Source organism: Artemia franciscana, chromosome 1, assembly GCF_032884065.1.
Source record: "Artemia franciscana chromosome 1, ASM3288406v1, whole genome shotgun sequence".
In the NCBI taxonomy this organism is placed as follows: domain Eukaryota; kingdom Metazoa; phylum Arthropoda; class Branchiopoda; order Anostraca; family Artemiidae; genus Artemia; species Artemia franciscana.
Window position 1 is genome coordinate 68,242,455 of NC_088863.1, and position 24,626 is coordinate 68,267,080.

At 36.0% G+C, this 24,626-nt stretch overlaps 1 protein-coding gene across 1 annotated transcript in view; it reads left to right on the forward strand.

Moving 5' to 3' along the window:
- Nucleotides 1-265: 265 nt before the first annotated feature.
- Nucleotides 266-24,626, forward strand: part of LOC136033251 (protein PRRC2A-like) — a 30,498-nt gene continuing 6,137 nt past the window's right edge. Inside the window, exons 1-4 of the mRNA XM_065713993.1 lie at nucleotides 266-410; nucleotides 13,188-13,350; nucleotides 14,942-15,253; nucleotides 23,063-23,297. Coding sequence (XP_065570065.1) covers nucleotides 13,267-13,350; nucleotides 14,942-15,253; nucleotides 23,063-23,297 — 631 coding nt within the window. The 5' untranslated portion in view covers nucleotides 266-410; nucleotides 13,188-13,266. The remainder of the gene's footprint in view (nucleotides 411-13,187; nucleotides 13,351-14,941; nucleotides 15,254-23,062; nucleotides 23,298-24,626) is intronic.

Genomic DNA, 24,626 nt, shown 5'->3' on the forward strand with positions numbered 1-24,626 from the left:
ATGGCCTTAGACTATCCGGATATGAACCCCTCTTACCCCCCCAATAAAATTGCATGAGCTAGGCCACTGGTAATGCACAATGTTATATTTTATATTCATCCTACGGGAGAACCACTCAAAGATGAACCCACAGATTCGTCATTCCTTATACTGAATCCAGACATGAAATAGATGGTGTTGAATCTTCAATATATAGGAACCAGCTTTTGCTCTTCGTAGATCTTTCGAAATACATTCTGCACGATACCAATACCAATATTGCATCATTATTATCAAAACTTCAAAACAAACTCCATATTGATTCAATAAATTTTGTGTATTTTTCTGAGTCTTATCGAAATTAATCCTACGTTAAAGGATTTTAAGTTGTACTACATTTTAAGTTTCGATTTAGGATAGAACGGATCGAGGTTCGTTGACTTTCTTACTGTTTAATTATTGGCATTAACGTGAATATTTTAGTCCTACCTTTGTTAATATTGAAGGTTTTAACTGACAATTGAAACTTGTTACTTTAATGTAAAAACCTCGGAATGCTCAAAATTAGTTGAACACAACTGTATTGGAGTATTTCTATCGTTGTTGACATACCCAGGTTTAATTTATTTCTTAATCTTAGAAAGACTTCTTAGACTTAGATATGCATTTTCTGCCCCTCAAGATAGGCTAATTATCTTAGAATAATCATAATCCAAGCTTAAACATAATATCTTATCTCCTTCAAACATCATTAATTTCAGTATGCAACCCTTGCAAACAATTGTCCTAGCTGTTACCTCTACTGCATTTTGAAGTTTCAATAGTGCTTAGATTTTCAATATTCACTTTTTATAAAACCTTCTTGTATTAGACTGTAGCCTAGATGGTTACTGGGTTTTTAACAAAGTAGGCCCAGGGTAGGCTACTATCCATAATTTTTTAAACAACAAACAAATTGACTAGCATAGGGTGAACTGTGGCTATAGAGTATTGTACAATAAGGTATGCTTTGGAGTTATAGCTGGATTTGCTTGGGTTTTTAATCTTCTGTTACCACCCATCCAAGTTGTGCTGAGCTTGATACCTCAGTCTAGTCATGAAGTTATGTTCTTTTCTTTCTGTTGTCTAAAATTATTGGGCCTAGCCTAATTGTTGATATGCCTTGCCCAACTTCATGTTAAATCTTTAAGCTAGTCATTTATTGTCAGAAACCATCCATTTTTTTTCAACCTGTCAAAGATTTGATGTAGGCAAGGGCTCCAAATTAGCCTATTGACTATGAGATTAATTAAGCTCTTAGGTGATGTTTAGTTTTGTACTAATTTTGTAGTTTCTAGTTGTTGTATAATTGGGTAAAATTCTAGTTAATTGACTTCTTGCAATCTTGGAAATGGGTTAGGTTTGAAAACTGAAATGGTAAAATTCTTGTTGAGTGACTTCTTGTCATCTGAGAATGGGGTCAGGCTAGGAAAATGAAACTATCAGGGATGGGTCTACAAGCTAAAGTATGTCCCAAGAAGGTATTTTAAAGTACCCACTTCCACTCCTTCTTTCTCTAGAGGGCCCTGAAATTTGCCTACATGACATGTCTATATCTATTGAAATTTTGACAAAACAATGTTTACCTTAGTTTTCAGTTACTAGCCTATTTGTTAACTCAAAAACAATTTTATTGAGGATTGTGATTTGTAATAGGCCTACTTGAATCATAGGCATTTAAATCTTACCCATTTTATCAAGCTTTCTTCATCTCCCATCTTTGGATTTGGTCAAATTTATTTGATTATTAAACAAATTTAGGCTGCTTTTTATTATATAGGCCTATTTGCTTTTTCTCTGCCTTTAGTTCTGAATCAGAGGGAACAATAAAACATTAGCATGGCTTAAAACTTAACTCAAATAACAGGAATTGCATGTACAGACCTAAAGCCAGAAACAAAGAAACTGGTAACTAAAAATTAAGGTAAAATAGTGTTTTGTCAAAATTTCAGTAGGTTGTCATGTAGGGAAATTTTAGGACCCTCTAGAGAGAGAAGGAATAGAGGTAGGCACTTGAAGGTACCTTCCTGGGACATATTTTAGCCTGTAGCCCATTTACCAAAAATTATTGGCATATCTATTGTCAGTATAAATTAAAAATCTTTCTTTAAAAGGGGCTTTAAAGCTGCAAAATATTTAGCTAATGTTTTGTTTTTCATGGTCGACTAGTGATTTGGTATAATTTAAACAAGGTAATCATAGATAAGGTAAATTAGACTGCTAGATTTGAGCCTTGTGACCATTTTTTACATTTATCTGATTATTCATTTAAAATCAATTTTACTGTCCAAATGGCATTTGAAAGAGCACAATAGTTGGTTTTCAGTGTATTAGAAAATAAAGATTTATTTTCTGAATATTTTAACAACACATAAATTTGGAAATAAAATAAGTTCCACTTTTTGGGTAGCCGTACTCTATGTTGACAGGCCTTTTCCAAAAGTTTAATCTCAAAACTCAAAAATTTTTCTGCACCCATTATGTGTTAATGTCATTTTGACAGAAAATTTAAAATTTCAGTGTCATTATGACATTTTGAGGTAAATTATAAAATTCAAATTAGTAACAATAGATTGTGTGCCCTTTTTGAAACTGAGTCTAATTATGACAAGAAAAAAATTTGACATTAGACAATTTTTGGATCTAAGAAGGCAGTTGAATTGGTCAATGCAATCCATGGTTTTATCCAGAACTTGAATGATCCCCTTAAAGGCCTTATAAAGTATCTATATCTACTTTATCCCTTTCCATAGGGACTGACTTTAGATGTACTTACACAACCTTTGTGTTCTGTGTTCTAAAATTTCAATTTTGACAAATTGATCCTTTTTTCCTGATTTGAGTGATTGAATGCTAAGGTTGGCATTTTATATTTTTCAAATCTTTGGTACTGTCTATTGTATAGAACACACTTGGGAACTGAAGTTTGATGATAATAAAATATGATAAAAATGGTGGGTTTTGGAGACTAATTGTATACAAATAATCTGATGTTTGAATGACCCTAAACTCAAGTATTCCATCAAAATCATTTATTAACCAAGTGTAACCTTAGTCATGGCTAAATTCTATTTTTTTGTAAATGATGAAGCATAATAGTAGTTACAGTACATAATGGTACTGAAAAGAAACATACTGGCTATTATTGATTAAGAATACACATGATAAAAGGCACAGAAACATTCATATAATAGCTTTTTCTGCATTTGGGTGGCATCAGTGAGTTTTTGTGATTGATGTCATGACTGGCTAGTGTGGTTAAAGGAATAGCATGTGAAGTTCTTTGAAGGAATAGATGTACTCTCTGAACTTTTGCATTAGTCATAAATGCCTGAACTTTGCATCTAGGCTTTGCAAGGGGCATTCATCTGGCTCAGTTTGATTTTGCTCATCTGTTTTTCAACTACTTCCAAATCTTCACTCAGATTGTCCTTTTTATTGATTCATGAACCCAACATAGGGCATATATATGTTAAGATAGGAACTGGAAAGATTCAACTATTGTGAATGCATAAGTGAGTGAACTGCATTATGTTACTCATTGCTTCTAAAAGGGATATGTAGAAATTGAGTACACAAAAATAAGATTGCAGGCTAGTAACTACAAATTATTTTAGACAGCTGGTTAACTGTCATCTATCCTTACAGCTAGAATAGGGGTGATTTCAATTTAAGGACTACATAGGCAAATGTTAAGAGCCCTGGGACAAGCTATACTTGTTTCAGGAACATCTCTGAGAATGTTTGTCTGTTACCGCCTGTTATGGATATGTTTTAAATTTTTATAGTTATGCAGAACAAATAAATGTTCAAATGGGGATAAATCCATTTATTTAGGCAGTAAAAAAACAAATGCAAAAGTCCAGATGTTTTGATCACCTATACAGCTACCATCATCAGTAGAAATACTAAAATGATAAAATTGAAACTATCATATTTACACAAAACCAAATAAACAACTTTTTCAGTTCATTCACAAAATAATGAACATCTAGATTATCCACCAGATTCTTTTCAGAGGGAGTTCAATGAGAAATTTCATTCAGAAATCTTCATGTAAATTCCTTCTTTAAACTTGCCCAAAAAAAGTTTCCAATTAAGGTTGCAAAGCCTTCTGCATCTTCTAATTGCAAAAAAAAAAAATGCTTGGTTTATAATTGTTTACTTTATCCCCATTTGAACATTTATTTGTTTGTCAAAGAACATCAGTGTGGTCTAAGAAAGGGATGCCTAATTTAAGGGGATAAATTGAAAATATATAGTTATACTTAAAAATATGGTGGTCAGTGTCCTAAGGAGCCCATTCTGTTACAGATTACCATTTATTTGTGTACTCTGGGACAAGAGCTTGGACAATTAGGACACTGTTTGTTGCTAAAATCTATTATAAAGTAGGCTACAAAAAACAGATATTTGTAAAAAAAAAGTTTAATTACTAGTTTATCATTTGACTGAATATTGGGTCAGATTCATATCAGAGCCTATTTTGGTCTTGTCTGGCTCCACTTGGGACTACAAGAGCTGGTTAATATACCAGAGCCTTTGATGCTTTAAGGTTTTTTCCACAATCCCTTGGAAATCTAAGCTTGTATATTTCTCTTGAGGAAGTTAACTAACTGCCAGTAAAACATAAAATCGTAAAGAAAGGAAGAAAACGAGGACAATATTTTCTGACTAGGTGCCCATCTGTCTCAGTGTCAAGCACATTTCCTTTGAACCTTTCATCCTGTACATTCAATAAGAAAGATGTCCCCACTGCATGTGTTAGAAGCTTCACAATCCTCTTCTGCTGGCTTCTACTGGCTTTTACCATTTAAAAATTACAAAGCAAAGCTCTTGACTGAGAGGTCCAAGCAACATTAAAGAGCTCTTCTCAGCATATGTCATTCAATTGTTGTTAATTCACTAAGAAATCTTCTCAGGTATTACTTTGCCCTTCATGGAAAGTCTATTTATTGATTATGTTGCGAGTTTAGGCAGCTTTGAGAGAGGTCTCTGTCACTTGTGCAGATATTGGTAGACATTCTGATTGATTTACCAACATGTTTGGCAATAAAAATTTTACTTTTACAGTGCTGTTGAAATTTGGTGAGGGGGGCATTATAGTTCTTTCTTCATGTTGTATTTGTGTTGACTGTGTTTGCTGGATAGTTGAGGGGTTGTTAGATAACTTTCACACTATGTACATAATGTTTTGTGCTTAGTGGTTATGTTACACTACCTGAACTAAAACCTTTAATCCCAGCCTGATGTAAAAATATATAAACATCATAATCTTTATCCAAAATAACAGTCATTATAAACCTACTGTTTAAAATTAATAAAATGTGGAATGGAGATTGAGATTTAAGCTTTGATGAACCATGAAAGTTTCTAGGAAAAGTATTTTTAAAATCTATTGTAACAAATTCTATGTAGAGGTTGGGTCAACTTGGTGCTGCCTACATGCCTGACAAAATTACTGTGTAAGGCTACATAATGTAATGTGAATTCTGAGTCATACTACTATGAAAGAATCCACAGCATAGTTTGAAAGCACCATTAGGTGAATTTAGTAAAGCGGTTAGTGAATTTTGAATGCAGTTGATAAAAATGCACTCAGGAATGTTAAATGTAGAGCTATTTAAAAAATAGAAAAGCAGAAGTTCAGATGCCCAGATAGCAACAGAAGTGGCAAAGATTTTAGTTGAAGGTCTTTGCATATCTGTTATATATTAAATTGACCTAAAAGTTTTTCCACGTAAAACTAAGAAATAGACCATTGGTATTAAAATGCCATTGTTTGGGTGGATTTAGCTTGGAATGACTATGCAATGCAAATACCTCTGTCTGTAATTACTTGAGTGGAAAATTTTGTCAAAATAAGATAAGATAAATATCTTTGGTTTATTATTTTTAAATAGTGAGAACACAAGGATTCAAAACAACATTTATATCACATCAACTAGAAACTCTTAAAAACATAAATAAAATATGTGTAAATATATAGTGGTAGTAGTAGTAGTAGTAGTTGCAGTAGTACACTTTTTAGTACATTATGAAATAAAAGCTCTTTTTTTAGCTTTTAAAAATATTATTTGTGTTTTTTAATTAGTTACCATGAGCAATTTTCATGTCAAGTAAAAATTGCATTTTTATACTTAATTTTGTGTTGCAGATAGCTCTTTTCTACATACTACATACAATATTTAGTAAGTTCTATCTTTGGAGTCCTGTCTGAATTTGAATCATATAATAAATACCAGCACCTGTAAATAAAGCATATGAGGGAAAAAAAAAGGAAAAACATGAGCACAGTCGTTTTATGGAATCATGATAGTTGTATTTCAAAGTAGCTCTTGGCTGTATCCACTATAACTGGCAAGGAAGTCTTTGTTGAGGAGCAGAGCAGGCTTAGGTCTCAAATACCTAAATTCACTCACACAAAGGATGTTTGTCTAGCTCCTGTATGAATTTGCAAATTTGTTTTTTGCTCATACAGGGATTGATTAATTCTGATCATTGGATATTCTGCTGAATCATTTACTTTGTCTGCAGATTCAATGAATTATTCTATGTTTCCTTCATTATCAGTTGATTGACCTTCAATTTTGTTGACTGACATGTTTTTACAAATCTGAGCAAGATGGTTTTGCTTCATACATTTGGAGCAAGTATTCCCTTATCATGATATTCATGTTCATAAGATTAAGCATTCCCACATAGATATAAGATTGATATCGTTGGTTGTGGTAAACTCTTCTGTTTCCATATAAATTTCACTTCTTGTTGTATTGAATTATAATTTGGTACCATTTACATTTTGCACATTTGTGATTCACCACATTTGTTTAATTATGTAACTTGCCTCAACAACTCTTGCTAGTCTCAGTAAGCTACCTTTGCTCAATTTTTTCTTTTGTTTGGTCACTTCATACTAAATACCAATGTGTCTCCCTTTCTGGACATATTGGTGACTTCTGCAAGAATTTTGGAATTGCAGACAAATTACCATAGTTGGAAACAGAAATGAGGTGATATTTAGATTGAGTTGAAAAACATGATCTATCACATTTCACCAATCATGAATATTCAGAGGGCACATGGTAGCAAGACATCGCTTAGATATGAATACTTTTGCTAATATTAGTTTGGACAAGAGAGGTATGAGAACCAAACTTGTATCCTGCTTGCCAAACAAAGATACACATCCTTTCATGTTGATATTGGTAAAATAAGCGTAAAAAATGCAAGCCGTGCAATTGTGTGAGGGGTGAGTTAGGGCCTGTTTAGACTTCCTCAGTGAAATGCCCTGAGAGTTGGGTTTTAATTGATTTGCAACCTGGTAGGGATTATCCCTCTACTGGTGGAAATAAAATTTTCAGTTGGATTTTGAATCTCTGAGCAGGATTTTTCGGTTTTAAGCAATTTTCGAGTGCCTCAAAATGGGTAAAATCACATCTCCAGAATCGGACAAGGAAGGGGAGACTTCCTCAGAAGTTATATTTTGACTTCCTTGGAAAAATTCTCTGAGAGTTGGCTTTGGTTTGATTAGCAACCTGATATGTATTATCCCTCTACTGGTGGAAGTAAAACTTTCAGTTGGATTTTGAGTCTTTGAGCAGGATTTTTGGTTTTAAGCGGTATTTTTGAGTGCCTCAAAATGGTTGAAATCACACCTCCAGAATCAGACAAGGAATGAGAGATTAAATGTGCTTGTACATATTTCAAAAGGTCAAGATACATGGTGGATGCTGATAAAGCTGTACTCAACTTTGGCAAGAAATGCTTTATGTGGTAGGGGGCATATAATTTTGCATGTACTATTATTGTTTATTTGCTATTATTCTTTGTTGATGGTTTGTAAATAAATATCTATTCATCTAAATCAGAATATAAAATCAAGGTTCATGTAATTTTACATCTGATGAAGAGTTTAGTAAGGCTCTTTTTTTAAATTCTTTTATTTGGTTAAGAAAAGCTTTTGTTGTAACATAATAATAAATGACCTTTTATAGGAATTGTATTGGAGAAGGAGGTTGATAATTATAGACTGGACTACAAGTTTTTTAACTTCCAGCTGCTTTTGGCTGGTATCCCCATCCCAAAACAAATTCCTAAATACAATCTTGATAACATGTATTTTGAAGGGAAAATGGCTCATTTCTAAATTCAGGCCAAAAGTTCTCTTCTGTTAACATAGTAGCCTATGACTACCATTTAAATTTTTTAAATTTCATCATAATATCTTCCAGTCAAATGCAAGTAAAACAACAAAAATAATATTCAATATAGTCGTAAATAATATCGAATTTAGTCAAATAATAGTCGATAATTAAATAAAAGTAGCTTGTGACCCTACCATTTTTATTTTTCAATCCCTTCCCAATTGGTCAAAAAAATGGCCTTGCGTTCCTATTGTTAGGGTTAGTCTGTTTCATCATAATATCTTGTAGTCAAATGCAATTCAGAGGATATTTTTTTTTATATTTTAACTGAACAGAGATAATTGCCTTGATATGTTTTGAACCTGAACATACCCGCCACTGGTGCAGGAGGTGACCTTCAAAATAGTGATTTAAAACTGCATGTATATATTTTTTTTAAGATAGGACATAAGAAATGCATAAAAAAAATTCAACAGCAAGCCCCAATGGATGGAAATCGAATTTTGGAGACATAAAAAACGTCCCAGCAGAAAATTCGTCCTCCCTCCCCACCCTAAAAATGTATGCCTACTTCCCAATAACAAATAAAATAATGAGCAAATTTTATAAATTAAAAATCTTTCTCCTGGGGCTGTAGGGGGTCATTTCATCTCCAAACACATAGTTATCAGTCCTCTCAACTATGCTTAACAAAGGAGACTATCTCAAAATTTTCATCAGAAGATTTTGGGAAAAGGGGTTTTAGTTGCCCTCCAATTTTTTGGTCACATAAAAAGGCCACTAGAACTTGTCATTTCCGTTAGAATGAACCCTCTCCTGACGTTCTAGTTCCACTGGGTTGGTATGATTGCTCCTGAGAAAAAAAAAAAAAAAAACAACAGCAAATAAACACACATCCATGATCTTTCTTGCGAAAATTACAAAATTCTACATTTTTGCCGACATGAGTTTGAAGCCTCTACAGTTAGATTCTTTGATACGTTGAATCCAATGATGTGATTTTCGTTGAAATTCTATGACTTCAAGGGTATCTTTCCCCCAATTTCTCTAAAATCAAACAAATTTTCTAAGGTTCGTAGCTTTTGATGGATAAGGCTAAACTTAATGAAACTTATATATTTTTAATCAGCATAATAAGCCAATTATTTTGGTATATCTATTGTTACCAAAATTCCGTTTTTAGAGTTTCGGTAACTATTGAACCGAGGCACTCCTTACTTACAGTTTGTTACCATGAACTGTTTGAGAACGTATCAAAATCCAAACAGAGATCATTGAAAAATTGATCTTTTTTTCTGCGCTATCAAAAGTATTGTATTCATAAAACTTTAAATGGTAATGAAAAGTATTAAAACAAATAGAAATTGTTTTTATGGCACTTGGTATTAACCAAGTGACATAGCAATCGTCAATTCTGTCGGTCTGTCGGTCCTGGTTTTGCTACTTTAGGCACTTCCAGGCAAGCTAGGACGTGAAATTTGGCAGGCATATCAGGGACATGACCAGCTTAAATTAGAAATAGTCGTTTTCCCAATTTGACCATCTGGGGGGAGTGGGGGGCCAGTTAATTCGTAAAAATTAGAAAAAATGAAGTATTTTTAACTTATGAGCGGGTGATGAGATCTTAATGAAATTTGATGTTTGGAATGATATTGTGTCTCAGAGCTCTTATTTTAAATCCCGACCAGATCTGATGACGTTGGAGGGAGTTGGAGGGGGGAAACCTAAAATCTTGAAAAACACTTGGAGTGGAGGGATTGGGATGAAGCTTGATGGGAAAAATAAGCACAAGTCCCAGATATATGATTGACATAATCGGAACGGATCCGCTCTCTTTGGGGTAGTTGGGGGGGGGGGGTAATTCTGAAAAATTAGGAAAAATGAGGTATTTTTAACTTACGAACGGATGATCAGATCTCAATGAAATTTGATGTTTAGAAGGATATCGTGTCTCAGAGCTCTTATTTCAAATCCCGACCAAATCTTTTGACATTGGGGGGAGTTGGAGGGGGAAATCTTGGAAAAACACTTGGAGTGGAGGAATCGTGATGAAGCTTGGTAGATAGAATAAATAAATATCCTTGATACGTGATTGACAGAATCGTACTGGATTCGCTCTCTTTGGGGGAGTTGGGGGGAGGGGTTCAGTGATTTGGCGAGTTTGGTGCTTCTGGACGTGCTAGGACGATGAAAATTGATAGGCGTGTCAGGGAGCTGCACAATTTGACTTGATAAAGTCGTTTTCCCAGATTCTACCATCTGGGGGGCTAAAGGGAGAGGAACAATTAGAAAAAATTAGGTATTTATAACTTACGAGTGGGTGATCGGATCTTAATGAATTTTGATATTTATAAGGACATCTTGACTCAGAGCTCTTATTTTAAATCCTGACCGGCATTAAGCCTCTTATATTCCTTTTTAAATCAATCTATTGATTCATAGAATTTTGTTAGAGCTCATACTAAATAATCTCTTGGCTCATAGCTCTTCTCGCCTCGTCACAAGTGCCATATGAGCTCTTAGTTCTTGTTCAACTAAATCAAGGAGCAAGTTTAAAACTTAAAACAAATACAAATTACTCTGTATGTAACGGGAATTGCCCCCTTCTTAACACCTTGTTCATCAAAAATTTTTTTTTAGTGCTTTTGAAAAATCTTTTTTTTTACAAATTGCAAATTTTCTTTAAAAATTTGGAAAAAGTTAAGCTTCACAGGAAACAGTAAGGAGCTAAGGAGGAGATAGTATCCTTCATGTAAAGAATAATTTGTTTTACAGGTTTCAAATCTGTTCCTTGCTTTCAGTTAAAAGGTCTTTTTTTTTTATTTAATTTCTTATTATTTCCCAAATCGTACCCAGGCCTAACCAAGATATAATTTGAGGTACCCTTCCCTTCAATACCTGGTTAATTGCGTTTAAAATATGTAAATCAATAATTGTACATGATAAGTACCGTCCTACGTTTAAATTTGCAATTTCAATTTTGAAAAATTTGAATATACATAAAAAATTAACGAGAAACAGTAATTTTAGTAAAAGTCCTTGTTGATATTACTACTAAAGAATTTCGGTTGGATGAAAAGCAGCATTGTTGTTTGTATGGTTTGAAATTCTGTGAGACTTTATCTTCTACATAACTGAAGCCATCACAACCTCTACAATAGGATTTTTTTGTCGATAAATACATTACATACATTTGTTTAAATATTTTAAAGTAACGTATATAAATAGAAAAATGAAAATATTACCATTTAGACTTGCTGAAAACTAAGTTCCTAGCAGTATTTGCCATCCCAAAGAAATTCTCTAGTGGGGCTGATGATGAGCTTCCTTGGCGTTTCCACCTCTGTCCTCGTAGATATGGGAATGTAACCTTTTAGCTGTGTAGAGAACCATTTCAGTTTATTCCTTCTCACTCCCCCTACCTCTTTCGACATTTATCTGAAACCTCATGAAGAGTAAGAAGTTTGTCCATTAAAATGTAATTTTTTAGGAATCTACCTTACCCCCACCAAAACAATGACTCACCCCCTCTCATTATAGCTGAAAGGCACAGATTACCAAACGTAGCCAAATTTAATTACAAATGAAGCAAATCAACTTGGTTGACTCCACTACTGCCACCAGCATTACTTCTTTTGCAACTTCTTTTTGCAACTGGGCCTAAATGTTAGTTATTGATACTTTTAAAACAATTAGCTTTTTAGAATTTTAAATTGATTACAAATTCATCCTCTTTGGACTAAAGTTGTAGTTTGGTGTCCTAAAATGGAGAAAGCAAGACTTTACCCTGGTCCAATCTGTATGGTCACTTAAAAAAGAGCTTTAAATTTGCGTTTAAATGAGTTCCCTTGCAATTATCTTTGACATTCGGTTTGGTACACTACCCTTGGAAAAAACAAAACAAATAAAGATGTGTGAAGCTTAAAACCTCTACGACGGGGTTCTCTGATATGGTATATCTAATAGAGGGATTTTCAATAAGATCGCTTGCTTTTCTGGAGGTGTTTCCCTTTTTACCATGGAAATTTTCTCAGGCTTTTGGTTTTGGGTGGGTAACAATAAACTGAAAGATTTTTTTTATATTTAAAATCAGCATAATGAGCCAATGGTGCCGGTGCAGCAATTGTCATGAGAATTCCAATTTTAGTTTTGGTGAATATTGGCCCATTTATTGTGGTTGGTGTTTGTTGGTTAATATGCTGAATATAAAATAGGTTAATAGACATGTTTCTTTTTTTTTGTCATTTGTAGTTCTTTTTTTCCTTTTTTTGATTTATATTATCTAAAGTTAAAGTTTAAGTAAAACAGTTCAAAATAGGGATGAAACCTTTTTATTGACAGTGAACAGATACAAAGTTTTACTGCTGATGATGAACACTGTATATGTGTTCGAAATATCCAGAACTGTTTTACTTTCGTCATGGAAAGGCAGTGTGGTCTTCGAAGTTATCTAAGTTAAGGTTTGTTTCTGAGATCTGTTTGTAGACTGTATTTTGTGTTGCTATGACCTGTAGACTTTTTGCAATAAATCTTCTATTATATAAGTGATTTAAGTTCCTGGGGAGAATTGTCCTGTTATGAAAGAGATACATTTTACATGAACGTTATAAAATCAAACATGGTATCTATACAGGCAGTATGATTTTTGTGTATCTCTACTTCTTCTGTAAACTATTATATGCCATAGGGAATTGCATAAAGATAAGTCTACATGTTTTATAATATACCATGGCTAAACTGGGACCAGGTTTCCATATCTTAAGATATTTGCTTATTTTCACGAATATAAACCCAAGCCAAAAACGATCTTTTAAGATAGTATATGCTATGCGATTTGTAGGCTGTTAAGCTAAAAAAAAAAAAAAAAAAAAAAAAAAAAAAAAAAAAAAAAAAAAAAATCCTGAACCATTTTCTGAGTTATTGGATCCACTTATAACACTCATTTTACAGATGACTCTATACCTATAATTGATTTGTTTAGTTAAGGTTTTATATTTTTTAAGTATAATTTTTCTCTTGCAGGCTATACGGGCCATCGGTTCGTTCTTATATTTGTGAGTATATCCAATGTCATCTCTTACGACTCTATTGGAAGTGCAGCATGTCAGCAGTGTCTTCTGGAAATGTGTCAAAGGGCGAGAAAGGCAAAAAGTATCAAGCTCGAAACATCAATAGTATTTTTAAAGTAAGTAAAAAAAAAACTATTTATCAAAGTTTAATTATAGTAGAAATAAAACTTAGATGTTTGTAAATGAAAGTTGGCTTAATTTCCCCTATAATGAACTATAAGTAAAGCATCATCCTCATTGGTAGTAACGAAAGATGAACAAGGAAGCTAGAAACAGAACCTTACCCAGAAACAAATTACAATAGGTGTAGGCTGCATCCAATAAAAATGTCGGTATAAGAAAAAAAGTAAAAATGCTTTTTCGACTGCGAGTGCTAAGGATCCTAATGGTGGGCATTTTCCAGAGCTATCAGATATGCAAAAACGATCTAATATTAAAAGAGATCAAACGAGTCTTGGTGCTTCATTTAAATGTATATGATATTTCAATCATTGACAAGAAATGTTGTACATCTTTCAGAAAATCCGGTTGTTTCACATTGCACAAAGTAATCTTTTGCCACTACAGTTTTAAATAGGCGGTGTGGGGTCCCTTCCTACAGTAACCAAAATTACCACAGGAAAAAAAAGACACGGCAAAAAATAGGCGAGTCTTTGATGGGACACACCTTACGGGGATACTATCTTATATCATTAAAAATTCTGTGATGTAATTGTTTTTGCGCTGTGATTGAAATCGGAATTTATTATTGGGATTTTGTACGGTCTTTGATCTACCATATATTTGTATACAATATACATAGGTGTATATAGGTCCGACCTCCTCGCAGGTGAAGTATTTTTCCTACAGGAGGGGTGGAGGTGCATGATGAAAATAGGATTAAAATTCTTGGGCTGTATCTTTCCCTATTTTTCTCAAGGATATGTAAGTCTTTGGGGATCCTTTCTTCTGCTATTTGAAAGTATGTATTTAATTTTTGTTACTACATTCTGTTACTTTAAAGAATTTGGACATTCTGTTGTATTTATTGCAGTCTTCACAGTAGTGACATGAAAAGGAAAAAACAGGTAAAAATCTAAATACATTTTTGCTTAGCAGCTTATGCTAAAATTGCTCAAGGCTTTTTACCAAAATGCATTTTCCTATTGTATGGCGGACATATGTTCTTAATCTTTACTTGTTGTGTAACCATATTGTAGTTGAAGATAGCAGCCACTCTGTACAGACTGACGCAAAGATAACCTTTGCCCCCCTCTCTTAAGACTTTTTGAATTAAAAAAAGGGAATAGATGTGAGAAAAGTCAAAGTCATGGCCAATTGTAGAAAAAAGCCAAGACAGACTATCCAATTGGGTGGGCATCCCAGTCAAGGTTCAGCATCTATTGATGCTAGTCTTGTTTTTTCGATTTTTTTTTTTTTTTTCTAGTTTAGGAGTTCAAAGTGTCTAGTTTTGAATGTATTAGGGATTTAAAACATATTAGTCGCAATCTTGCAAGTATTCCAAACACCCACCTCCTCTACCCAAAAAAGTGTATAACCGTAGGTGATACTGTAGTTAAAAAGTTAAGAAATATCGGCTTTTTATTTAGAAAGTGACATATATTTCGGTTTGATTTCATATTAGTCACATTTGTGCTTTGACACGTTCAAAGTACATAGCAAAAGTGTTTTTTATTTTATGTTGCTTAATGGCCATATTTTTGCCAGGTCAGTGGTAATGAATCTCAACAGAAGAATACAGCACCTAAACATGGACTTCAAGTAATTGGGAAAGTTCCTGCTGGCAGACGTGTACCTAACCCTGTTCATTTGCCTAGTTTGAAATCTGAAAGTGGAGGTCAAGACCCTAACGTTGTTTTGGTTCCTTCAAGTTCGTCTGGATGGGTCTCAGGCTTAGAAGCGAAAAGTGGCACCACACAAGCTGGTGCTCTGGCCTCTCAGAGTCTAGCAGTAGTTCCGCCAGAAATAGAAGTGTCCCAGTCACAAGAAATTCCTGCAAAGCGACCACCCCTACTCAAGGTCTAATTTTGTATTAATAATTTTTCTTTATTTATACTCTTTCTTTTTCACTTTTTTTTCAACAGGCTGCTGTATTTTATTTGATTTTTGCCCAGGTGCTTTGATTAGTTTTTAATAATAACTTTTCGATCCCTTCCTGTATCTCTTTTCTGTTTTTTTTTCTTGTCCTTTAGAAGCTAGTTCTATAAAAATTTTTTTTATAAAATGTAAGAACTTTCGGACTATATTTCAAAATTGCTACAAACAAACCTTTGTACTAAATTTGGGCCCATCCCAGCATTGATACTCCCTTACTACTCTGCTGGTAAGTAACAAAAGAAGTGATCTTCTGAAAATACAGGATTGCCGTTTTACACTGACTGATTTAAGGGTTGTCTGTTAAAGGTTGCTAGCAAGGTTGTATCCAAGAGGGGGGGGGGGTATGGGGTTCGACTCTCCCCCGAAATGTTTGTCTGAATCGAAAAAACATAATAAAAATAAATACAAACAAATTTTTGATGTGCTTTTTTTTAAATTCTATAAAAAATCCTTAAAAAAATTATCATTTAAAAATTCAGCCCCCCCCCCCCAAAAAAAAAGGGTAAAAAATTCTGAATATGGTCATGGTTGTTAGTTCAGGGAAATTTGAATAATTTGTATTGTAGTTGAGCATTTTTAAGGGGGGGGGGGAATCCGAGGTGACTAGCCGGTCTGCCTCCTTAGACCCATATTTATGTACTTAGATAAGATAACCGGGTCCAAATGCGTGGTGTTGTTCCATCTGAAGCTAGCATTAGGATAACAGTCACACACTTATTCTCTCCTGTCTGAGAGAGAGAGAGAGAGAGAGAGAGAGAGAGAGAGAGAGAGAGAGAGAGAGAGAGAGGAGAGAGAGAGAGAGAGAGAGAGAGAGAGAGAGAGAGAGAGAGAGAGAGAGAGAGAGAGAGATCGGTATATTTAAAAACTATCGTAGCATAGCTAAATTCAGTTTTTTCACAAAAATCATACATTTAAACAAAAATCACACACTACAACTTAGCATTAAAAACTGATGTGAAGAAAGGCACAAATGAGTTTGCGTATCGATTGGTTTGTACTTTAGGGGGTACAAGTTTATTTCGTAACCGAGTTCGGCTATAGGGAGGGGCTGGTTCGGGTAGTAGTGATTGGTGGCTCTTATTGGCTAGGATGAATTTTCCAAATTGGTGAATAAGGTGTTCAAGCCGGACTTTAAGTGGAGATAAATTTGATTTAGTGAGGGCTTGATCGTAGGGTATGCCACGGTCTCGGAGTATAATCCTTGTTGCTCTTTTCTGGACGGACTCTATGTCGCGTAGTAGGTACGCTGTGCGGATAGCAGATGAACCCCACATCGGGCACGCGTACTCGAGCAACGGGCGAACATAACACGTGTAGGCATGGAGAAGGCTTTTAGTATCACGCCCAAAACGCCTCATTTTGGAAAGTGTCTGAAGGCTTGCATTAGCCTTGTGGACGGTTAAATTAATATGGGCACTGAAACTACAGTCACTAGTGAAAGTTACTCTTTAAGATTTTTATTTCGTTCACAAGCGGGAAAGGGACTAGAGGCATATCTATTTTCCGCTTCAGAGGGTTGAAACGAACTATCTTCGACTTGGCTACGTTAATGGTAAGATCATGACTTGAGCATTCGGTCTTTAGCTGATCAAAAAACTGGTCTGAAAATTGCTTTGTTATGATAGTGTTTTCGACCAGGTAAGCGAGCACTATGGACAGATCATCTACAAACTTGTAACGGTCGTCGTGATGGTTAAGGAGGGAATTAATTACAGCCAGGAAAATTATTCCAGCTAATTTTGTGCCTTGTGGGGCCCCGCAAGAAGTATCTGACCATGATGAATCGTTTTCGTGGAGTGCAAAGACTTCTTGTTTTCGGCCAGTTAAGAAGTCAAGTACAAGGCAAAGGGTGCATCGTTTGGCCCCCATTTCCTGGAGATTCATGCCTGCAGTCCGGTGGCGGATTAGGTCAAAGGCCTTTCGGAAATCCACTGCGCAAATGCCGACGAAACAGCTACCTTTTTCAAGCCATTGGAGGACGCAGTCAAACATCCGTACTAGGTGGATTGTAGTACTATACTTGGAGAGTCCACCGTACTGGAATTTATCAATACGCCCATGAATTTGTTTCAGAAGAAACTTCAGTATAAAGGCCTCAATTACTTTCGCCAAACAAGGTGTAAGTGAGATCGGGCGGAGATCGTCGCATGCACTAGGGGCGCGCTTTTTTGGAATAATTCTAATATAGGCCCTCTTCCACTGTGACGGGAAAAAGCCAGAAGCAAAACACTCGTTAATGATGCTGGACAGTGGTAATGCTATGATGGCTGCATATTCACGTAGCAGTTTGGAAGGTAATTCACCAGGGTATGAAGATGTATTCGGTTTGATCTTCCGTAATTCCGTGTAAACATCAAACTCACTGACTATTATGTTGTTCTCAGGCTCACATTTTTCAAGTATGGTGGACTTTTCATGAGCCGTAATAGTTGGATAGGTAGTACAGATCTTGGTGAAGAATTCACTCACTTCTTCTGCACTGATTAAGGACCCGCCATCATTGCTGATCTTTACACTGCTGTCAAAAGCTTGGCCGGCCACCTTTTTCACAGCGTTGTGCCACTTTTTGGGGTCTGAAGTAAGTAATTGGGAGGGCATGGTTTCACGACCATACCGAGCTTTGGCTTTCTTTACCAAAGAGACTATTTGATTTCGCAATTTCTTGCCGTTGATTATATCACCACGGGAGTAGAGGCGAGACCTCTCTTTTATTAGTGATTTAATAGCTGGAGATATCCATGGTTTGTCGTATTCACTAACAACAAATGATTTTGTTGTAAAGATCTTTAGGTATTGACTGAATAACGTGGCATTGAAATCGGATACCTTAGTTTCCAAGAGCCCGGTATTGGACACTTCGGGGAAGTCATATGTGCCAATCCATCGACCGTATTCACAGATGGCCGACTCCGTACAAGGACGAACACTGACACGGGATAGTTTGGACTTTGGTAAAGACTCTCTTGCTTTCCAAAGAATTGCGTTGTGGTCTGACATACCAACGGGACCAAGAGAAAAGGGAGGGGAGTAAAAATCATCACTATTTTGTGAGTATAAGGTCCAATATGCCCCCCAAAGAGTGGGTGGGTATGTGTACTACTTGTTTTAAAGACAAACAAGATGATAACCAACTCTTCTTGGTTTGGTTAAAGTCTCCTCCTATAATAAAAGCAGGGCTACTGTATATACTTCTCAAGTGATCAATAGTCGTTTGGAGGTAGAAAACCAAGTCACCCCGGTTTCTTGCACTTTCCGGGTAATATACTGAAGCGACTATAATACAAGAAAAGCGCCAGGGAAGAGATTTATGTTTGCAAATAGCCCAGATTACTTCATGAGCTGGATCAAATAATTCCGGTAATGATTTGCAAGGGATGTCTTTCCGTATGTACAAGGCAACACCTCCACCTAGTCTATGCTCACCTCGATCAGCACGTATGCTCAGGAAAATTTCGTAGCCTGCCATATGACCTGACAACCTATCAAGATTCCAAGTTTCTGTAACTGCGATAACTGGGATACTATTTTGACGGACGATAACTTCAAATTCTTCCATTTTGTTACACAATGACTGGCAGTTTATAACGAGAAAATTCGGCATTCTATTTTTCGAATTAAAAGTCACTGACCTTAACCCTTTGATGCCTGAATTATGAAAAAAGAATTGGAAAAATATTTCGGCCGTGTCCAGGCTTCGTTATGACCTATTCCACGACAGAAATGGCAAAAAGAAAAAAAATGTATTGATAAAGATGATGAAATACAAAAATGGTTCCCACAGGAACCATCCGGCAATCATGGCACAAAAACACTCGGCTACATAGTGTGGTAAGTCAGAAAACAATTCCCGTTGGGTGTGAAACACAAGGACACTTCACATTTTACGCATTTCACTTTGGAATGAGCTTGTACACATACTCTGCATCTCTGTTTGCTCTCTATCCAAGCCGGGAAGTGCCCCTGTCCATCGAGTCTTGTCGAATCTGGGGGGCGACAAGTATAATTTCTTTTTTTCTGAGAGTTGGTATCTGCGTCACTGAAAGGACTACCTCTCTTTGGTGTTGCCAAAGATGCACCAGATAGAAGTGCACGTGCCACATCTGTCTTGAACTGTAGCAGGTTCATTGGTTTCTGCCCAGCAGCAAGACAGCTGCGGTATAAGAGCCAGCCATTCACAACGGAGAGGTCAAACAAGAAGAAGGAGATCCTCATGTACCATTTGCTCCGTGACTTGAAGTCGATCCTGTAAAGCTCCAGCAACATGTCGGCAAGATCTACACCACCCATAAAGCGGTTGTACTCCTTCACACAATATGGTCGCTTGACATCGGCATACTCTTTTCGCTTACCATCCCACCGCCTACACGTATCTTCTGGGTCTAGGGCGGCATAGGTCGAAATCAAGTGGACTGGCTTATTGTCATACCACTTCACCACAATGGCATTCGACTGCGTTTCCACTCGCCAGTCGTAAGAGCCTCTTCCTCGGGCTTTCAATTTGCTGTCTGATTCCAAAGCACAGCCTTTCAACCTGTTTGCCCTCACTATGGCCAGTGTAAGTATGCCCTGATCACTTAGTGTTTGTGCCAAGTCTAACGAGGAGATCCAATTGTCAAAGAATAGCTTGTAATTTTTGTGCTTGGGTATTCCTCTTGCAAGCCGCAGGACAAAATCAGCTCCAACTCCCAGGTCACTGACATCAACCGACCCCTTACCCGTATACATTTCAAAGTCGTAAACGAAACCACTCTCCCCAGCCCTTGAGATGAACTTATAACCCCACTTATGCGGTTTCTTGGGATTGTACTGCTTCAACGAAATCCTCTGTTTTGTCGGCACAATTTGCTCGTCTACTGCCTGGTGTTCTTCTGGGGGTATCTTCATAAAGTTATCTCTGATCATCTCTATCAGAGGACGAACTTTGTGGATCTTGTCGTGCCCAGGGTCTCCTCGTGGTTTCTGGGTAAGATTGTCGTTGAAATGAAGATTCTTTTTGATCTGCTCGAATCTGTCACGCGACATGGCATCAGCTATTACAGGGTAGCGCGTTTCGTTTGACCATTAACTGCGGTATGACGGCATTTTCACTATTCCTGTGAATGCAAGGATCCCTTAGAAGCATTCCACCTCGGCAGATGAAACTCCAAATTCTTTGGCATCTTTTTGAAGAGCGTAAATTTTCGTAAAAAAAGAAGTCGAAATCTAATGGTTTAGCATGGTGTCCGAACCAATACTGGGGCCGTCCGATCCAACCCCGTGGGTAGGGGTTGTTTCGGACATTTCAAAAAAATGAAAAAAAATAAAAATCTTTTTTTCCTTTTTGTAGAAAAATCTGAAAAAAATCTCGAAGGTAGTCCTAACGGATACGCATTTTATGGTGAAGTCAGAACTGGAGAAAAGTCAATGGCTTAGAAGATATGCCGTTTCAAAAAATCGCGTCCGGGTCAACCCCGGTCTCCCCTACATTGTTATTGACGACGGCAACTCCACCAGTTCTTGTCTAGATGGCTCTTCCGAGCGATAAAATTCGGAGCTGGATGGTTCCTTGAAGCCACAGAACATGGTCGAGACATGGTCGAGCTCTCAAAATTTGATTCCAATGGTGTAAAGCAACTGTTTTCATGATATCTAGGCATCTCACACTGTATACGGCTTACCGTCTCATCTGGTCTCGCTAACGCCGGATGGTTCCCAGAGGAACCACGACGTTGGGGGTCGTTTCTATCCTCTGGTTTTCCAGCTATAGGAGTGTATGATAGCTCATCTGAACAAACAAAACGTCCTCTTTCTAAAACTTTTGGAATGAAATCTCTAGCACAATAAACAATAAAGTTATTCACAAAAAAGTATTCTCACCTTTCAGGAAAAACAAGCAAGGCTAGAGGGCACAGGTTCAAACTTCATTACCTCACACAAGGGTGATAGATTACAGACTAAGAAAAATACAAACCTGTCTAGGTAGATCAGATTGAGACAATGGCAAACGGATTGACGTTAATAGGTCAAACGGTCAGGATTAAAATAAATTATAAAAAGTTCATGGTTCCTGAGGGAACCTTCAGGCATCAAAGGGTTAATAGAGGGGGAGGCAGATCACTACTAGTTGAACATACCGGATCTTGATTGAAGGGAATAAGAGATGGCATATTGGCATTTGTAGAACAGTCTTTCTTAACAAGGATACGTTGATGGGGTGAGGTTTTCGGAGCAAGACTAGTTGATCTTAATGAAACGATAACTGGGATCATCAGCTGACCTCATTTTCGGCCACGCTTGCGGCATCGCTTCCGCTTCTTACGATTAGACAGGAGCTCTTGGGACAGTGGTCTGTCATCTGGCGTTCTTCCGAGCAAATTTAATGTTACGAGTTTTGCAAAAAAAAGATGGCACCACAGTTAGCTCCGGTGAAAACATGTCCAATTAAGACTTCTTTATCATATTTGAATGGCATGGCACACACATAAGACTAACTTAATAGTGTTAATAACTATATTATGTTAAGATGGAAGTTGCTCTTAGCAAATTCCAGCTCTTGTAAGAGGGAAGGGCCATTTTGGGATAGATTCTCTAAGACAGTCTGGTAAAGGAATCCCGCAAATAAACCTATATGAGGTGTATTTTAATATCGCTAATTTGGTTTCCTCAAAAACGTTTCAATAACATTTCAAAATAACCCACATGAGAAATACAGTGTCATTCGGGAAGTATTTGGGGTGTCCTTTGATTTATTTCATTATTTTTTTTTTACATTTTGGCTAATTATGACATAAGGGAGTTAAGTATTAGTTCCAACTAAGAAAATCATAGTTTTTTTTTTCATACGTTTATTCTCTCATTACTTATTCATATTACAAGTATGCATTTGCTCTCGAATTCCTTTCAGCGGGACCTGTGTATTTGGATGGGGTTTATTTTTGGGAATCTTAGTCATCCTTCACCTGGGGTTTTCCCTGTGCTCATAGTACTAAATACAACTTCAGGTAATATTGACCTGCTCTTAAGTAGGGAGGGGGAGAGTCTATCGGACACCCGCTCTACAGATACACTGTCGTTATTTGTTATAATTTCTTTGTGTGTTTTCTATTCGGGTGCCCTCGAAGATTGTATCTAAGGTACATGTGACTTTTCTCGTACATATTTTTTTTATATTCTATCTTGTCTTTATAGATTCACTTTTATTATCTTTGAATTCATATTTAAATTTATGTTATAGTATTGATTAACATAAAAATGAATATGAGTCATAAAAAATGAGTCTAAAAAAAATTACATAAAAAAGGGAATTGAAAGTTGCACAAATTAATATCCCAATTACTGCATGTTAGTAGTTAAGAAACATAAACTTCTAAACTGGGCAAAAAATGTTGTATATCATGAATATTTGTACATTAATCAGTTTTGAATCGTAAAAGAAATTATCAGTGTTGTATTGCATATGGATAATAAAAAAGGGGACAAACAACACAACTGATCACGACTACCATTGAGAAGCCAGTGCCCGTGGCAATATAATCCAAATGTCAAATAATAAGTGTACAATTAAGGTTAATTTAATAAGTTCAAGGTCAAAATCTCACTGGTCACCTCGGATCCTCAAACCTTAATGCTAGACTTAAAATAAATAACACATCTTACTGTTGTGTTTTATTTAAACTACGGTACATTTATATTATATCTTTGCTTATATATCTTATATTTATATTATATCTATTATATAATTTGTTTTTAAAGCCTCAAGTTCCGCAAGTCCCACCTCCAAGTGTTTCTTCAGTCAGTCAAACATCTATTTCCTCAGTTCCAGTACAACCCGGTCAGTTGAGACCCGGAGGAGGGCAGCTCTCAGCCCTAAGACCGGCGGCAAATTACGACCGGCAGTTCCCCAGTTTAAGTGGGAAAGGAGAACCAATAAAGGGTTCTTCGGATGTGGGTGTCGAGGAAAAGCAAGTTCAGACTCTAAAACCAAACGGTATGTCTCATTTATTTGCTATTTTGTCCTTGTTTCCTTCTTGCTTTTTGTCATCAAGGATCGTATTTAAAAAGAGATATAGTGAAATTGAAAAATGAAACTGTATTTGAAAAATAAAACTGAAAATAAATTAACTTCTTTTTCTTATGGAATCAAATATAAGTCTTTTTGAACTTTTTCAATTAATCTTATGTAGTCGAAACACTTGTTTAACGTCTAATTTCACGTATATCGTTTCCTAAACTGGTTTTAAATTTTAGCATGCCAAGACTTGTGATCTAAAGCAAAAAGTAAAAGAAAGCATTTCAGGAAGATAAGTTCCGTTTTAGATTTTGAACTTACTAAGCCAAATTTTATATCTATCCACTTCTGAAAGTAATTTTACTTAGGAAGATATTCTCTATCACAATTGACACAATAGCAATGAATAGTGCTGCTTGATTGCTGATCATAACTGCTACGGCACAACAAGCGCAAATTAGTAAAACTTGGTCGTAAAACAGTATTTGGCAGTTCAAACTGTGGCGCAAAATCCAGTACAAACCTATAATGATATAGTAAACTACGCAAGTGTTAATTAAAAGTCATTTGGACCCTTCAGGGTTGTATGTACACTGTAAACAGAGGGTTGGCACAGACACAGGGTTGTATGTGCCAACAACAGTAACTCGTTTAATGCTGCTTGTTTGGTCGAATTGCATTGCCCCCTCCACAATATCTAAATAAATTGCAATGACCTTTTATAGGACGTCACTTGTTCTCTAAAGAGGTCTACAAACAAATCCGAAACTTGTAACTTATGTTTTTATTCAATGTAAGCGATGATCCAGCCATTAATATTAGTGGTGTTTTCAGTTTAAAAGGAGCTGGCTAAATTGATCATAAAATCAATTTAGCGGTACATCCGCTAAATTGATACAAAGTTTCCACATAACTGACACCTGTGTAAAAGAAAAATGTTATGGCAGGGCGAAGAGCGGATCGACTGCGGCACGATTGCCTACCGATGGTTTACCAATGGGAGCTTCTCTTTGCCTCCGTAGGCAAACCTTTTCATGGATCCTATTGAAACGTCCGCTATACGTAGTTTTAAACTTTTCCCTTGCTTTCGGGGCAGATTCATGGATGACGTAGCATGTATTTGAAAACACGGATTTGAATCATTAAACCTTTTTTGTCAACATTTAAATAGTTCTTATAAAACTACAATTGAATTTGAAGAAAATAACAAACTACCGTTTCTTGACATTTTATTAATTAAGAGATTTCCATTCTTTTTCATCTTTCACAGTCCTGAGTTTTTTGTTATTGTCTGATTGCTTCGGAGAA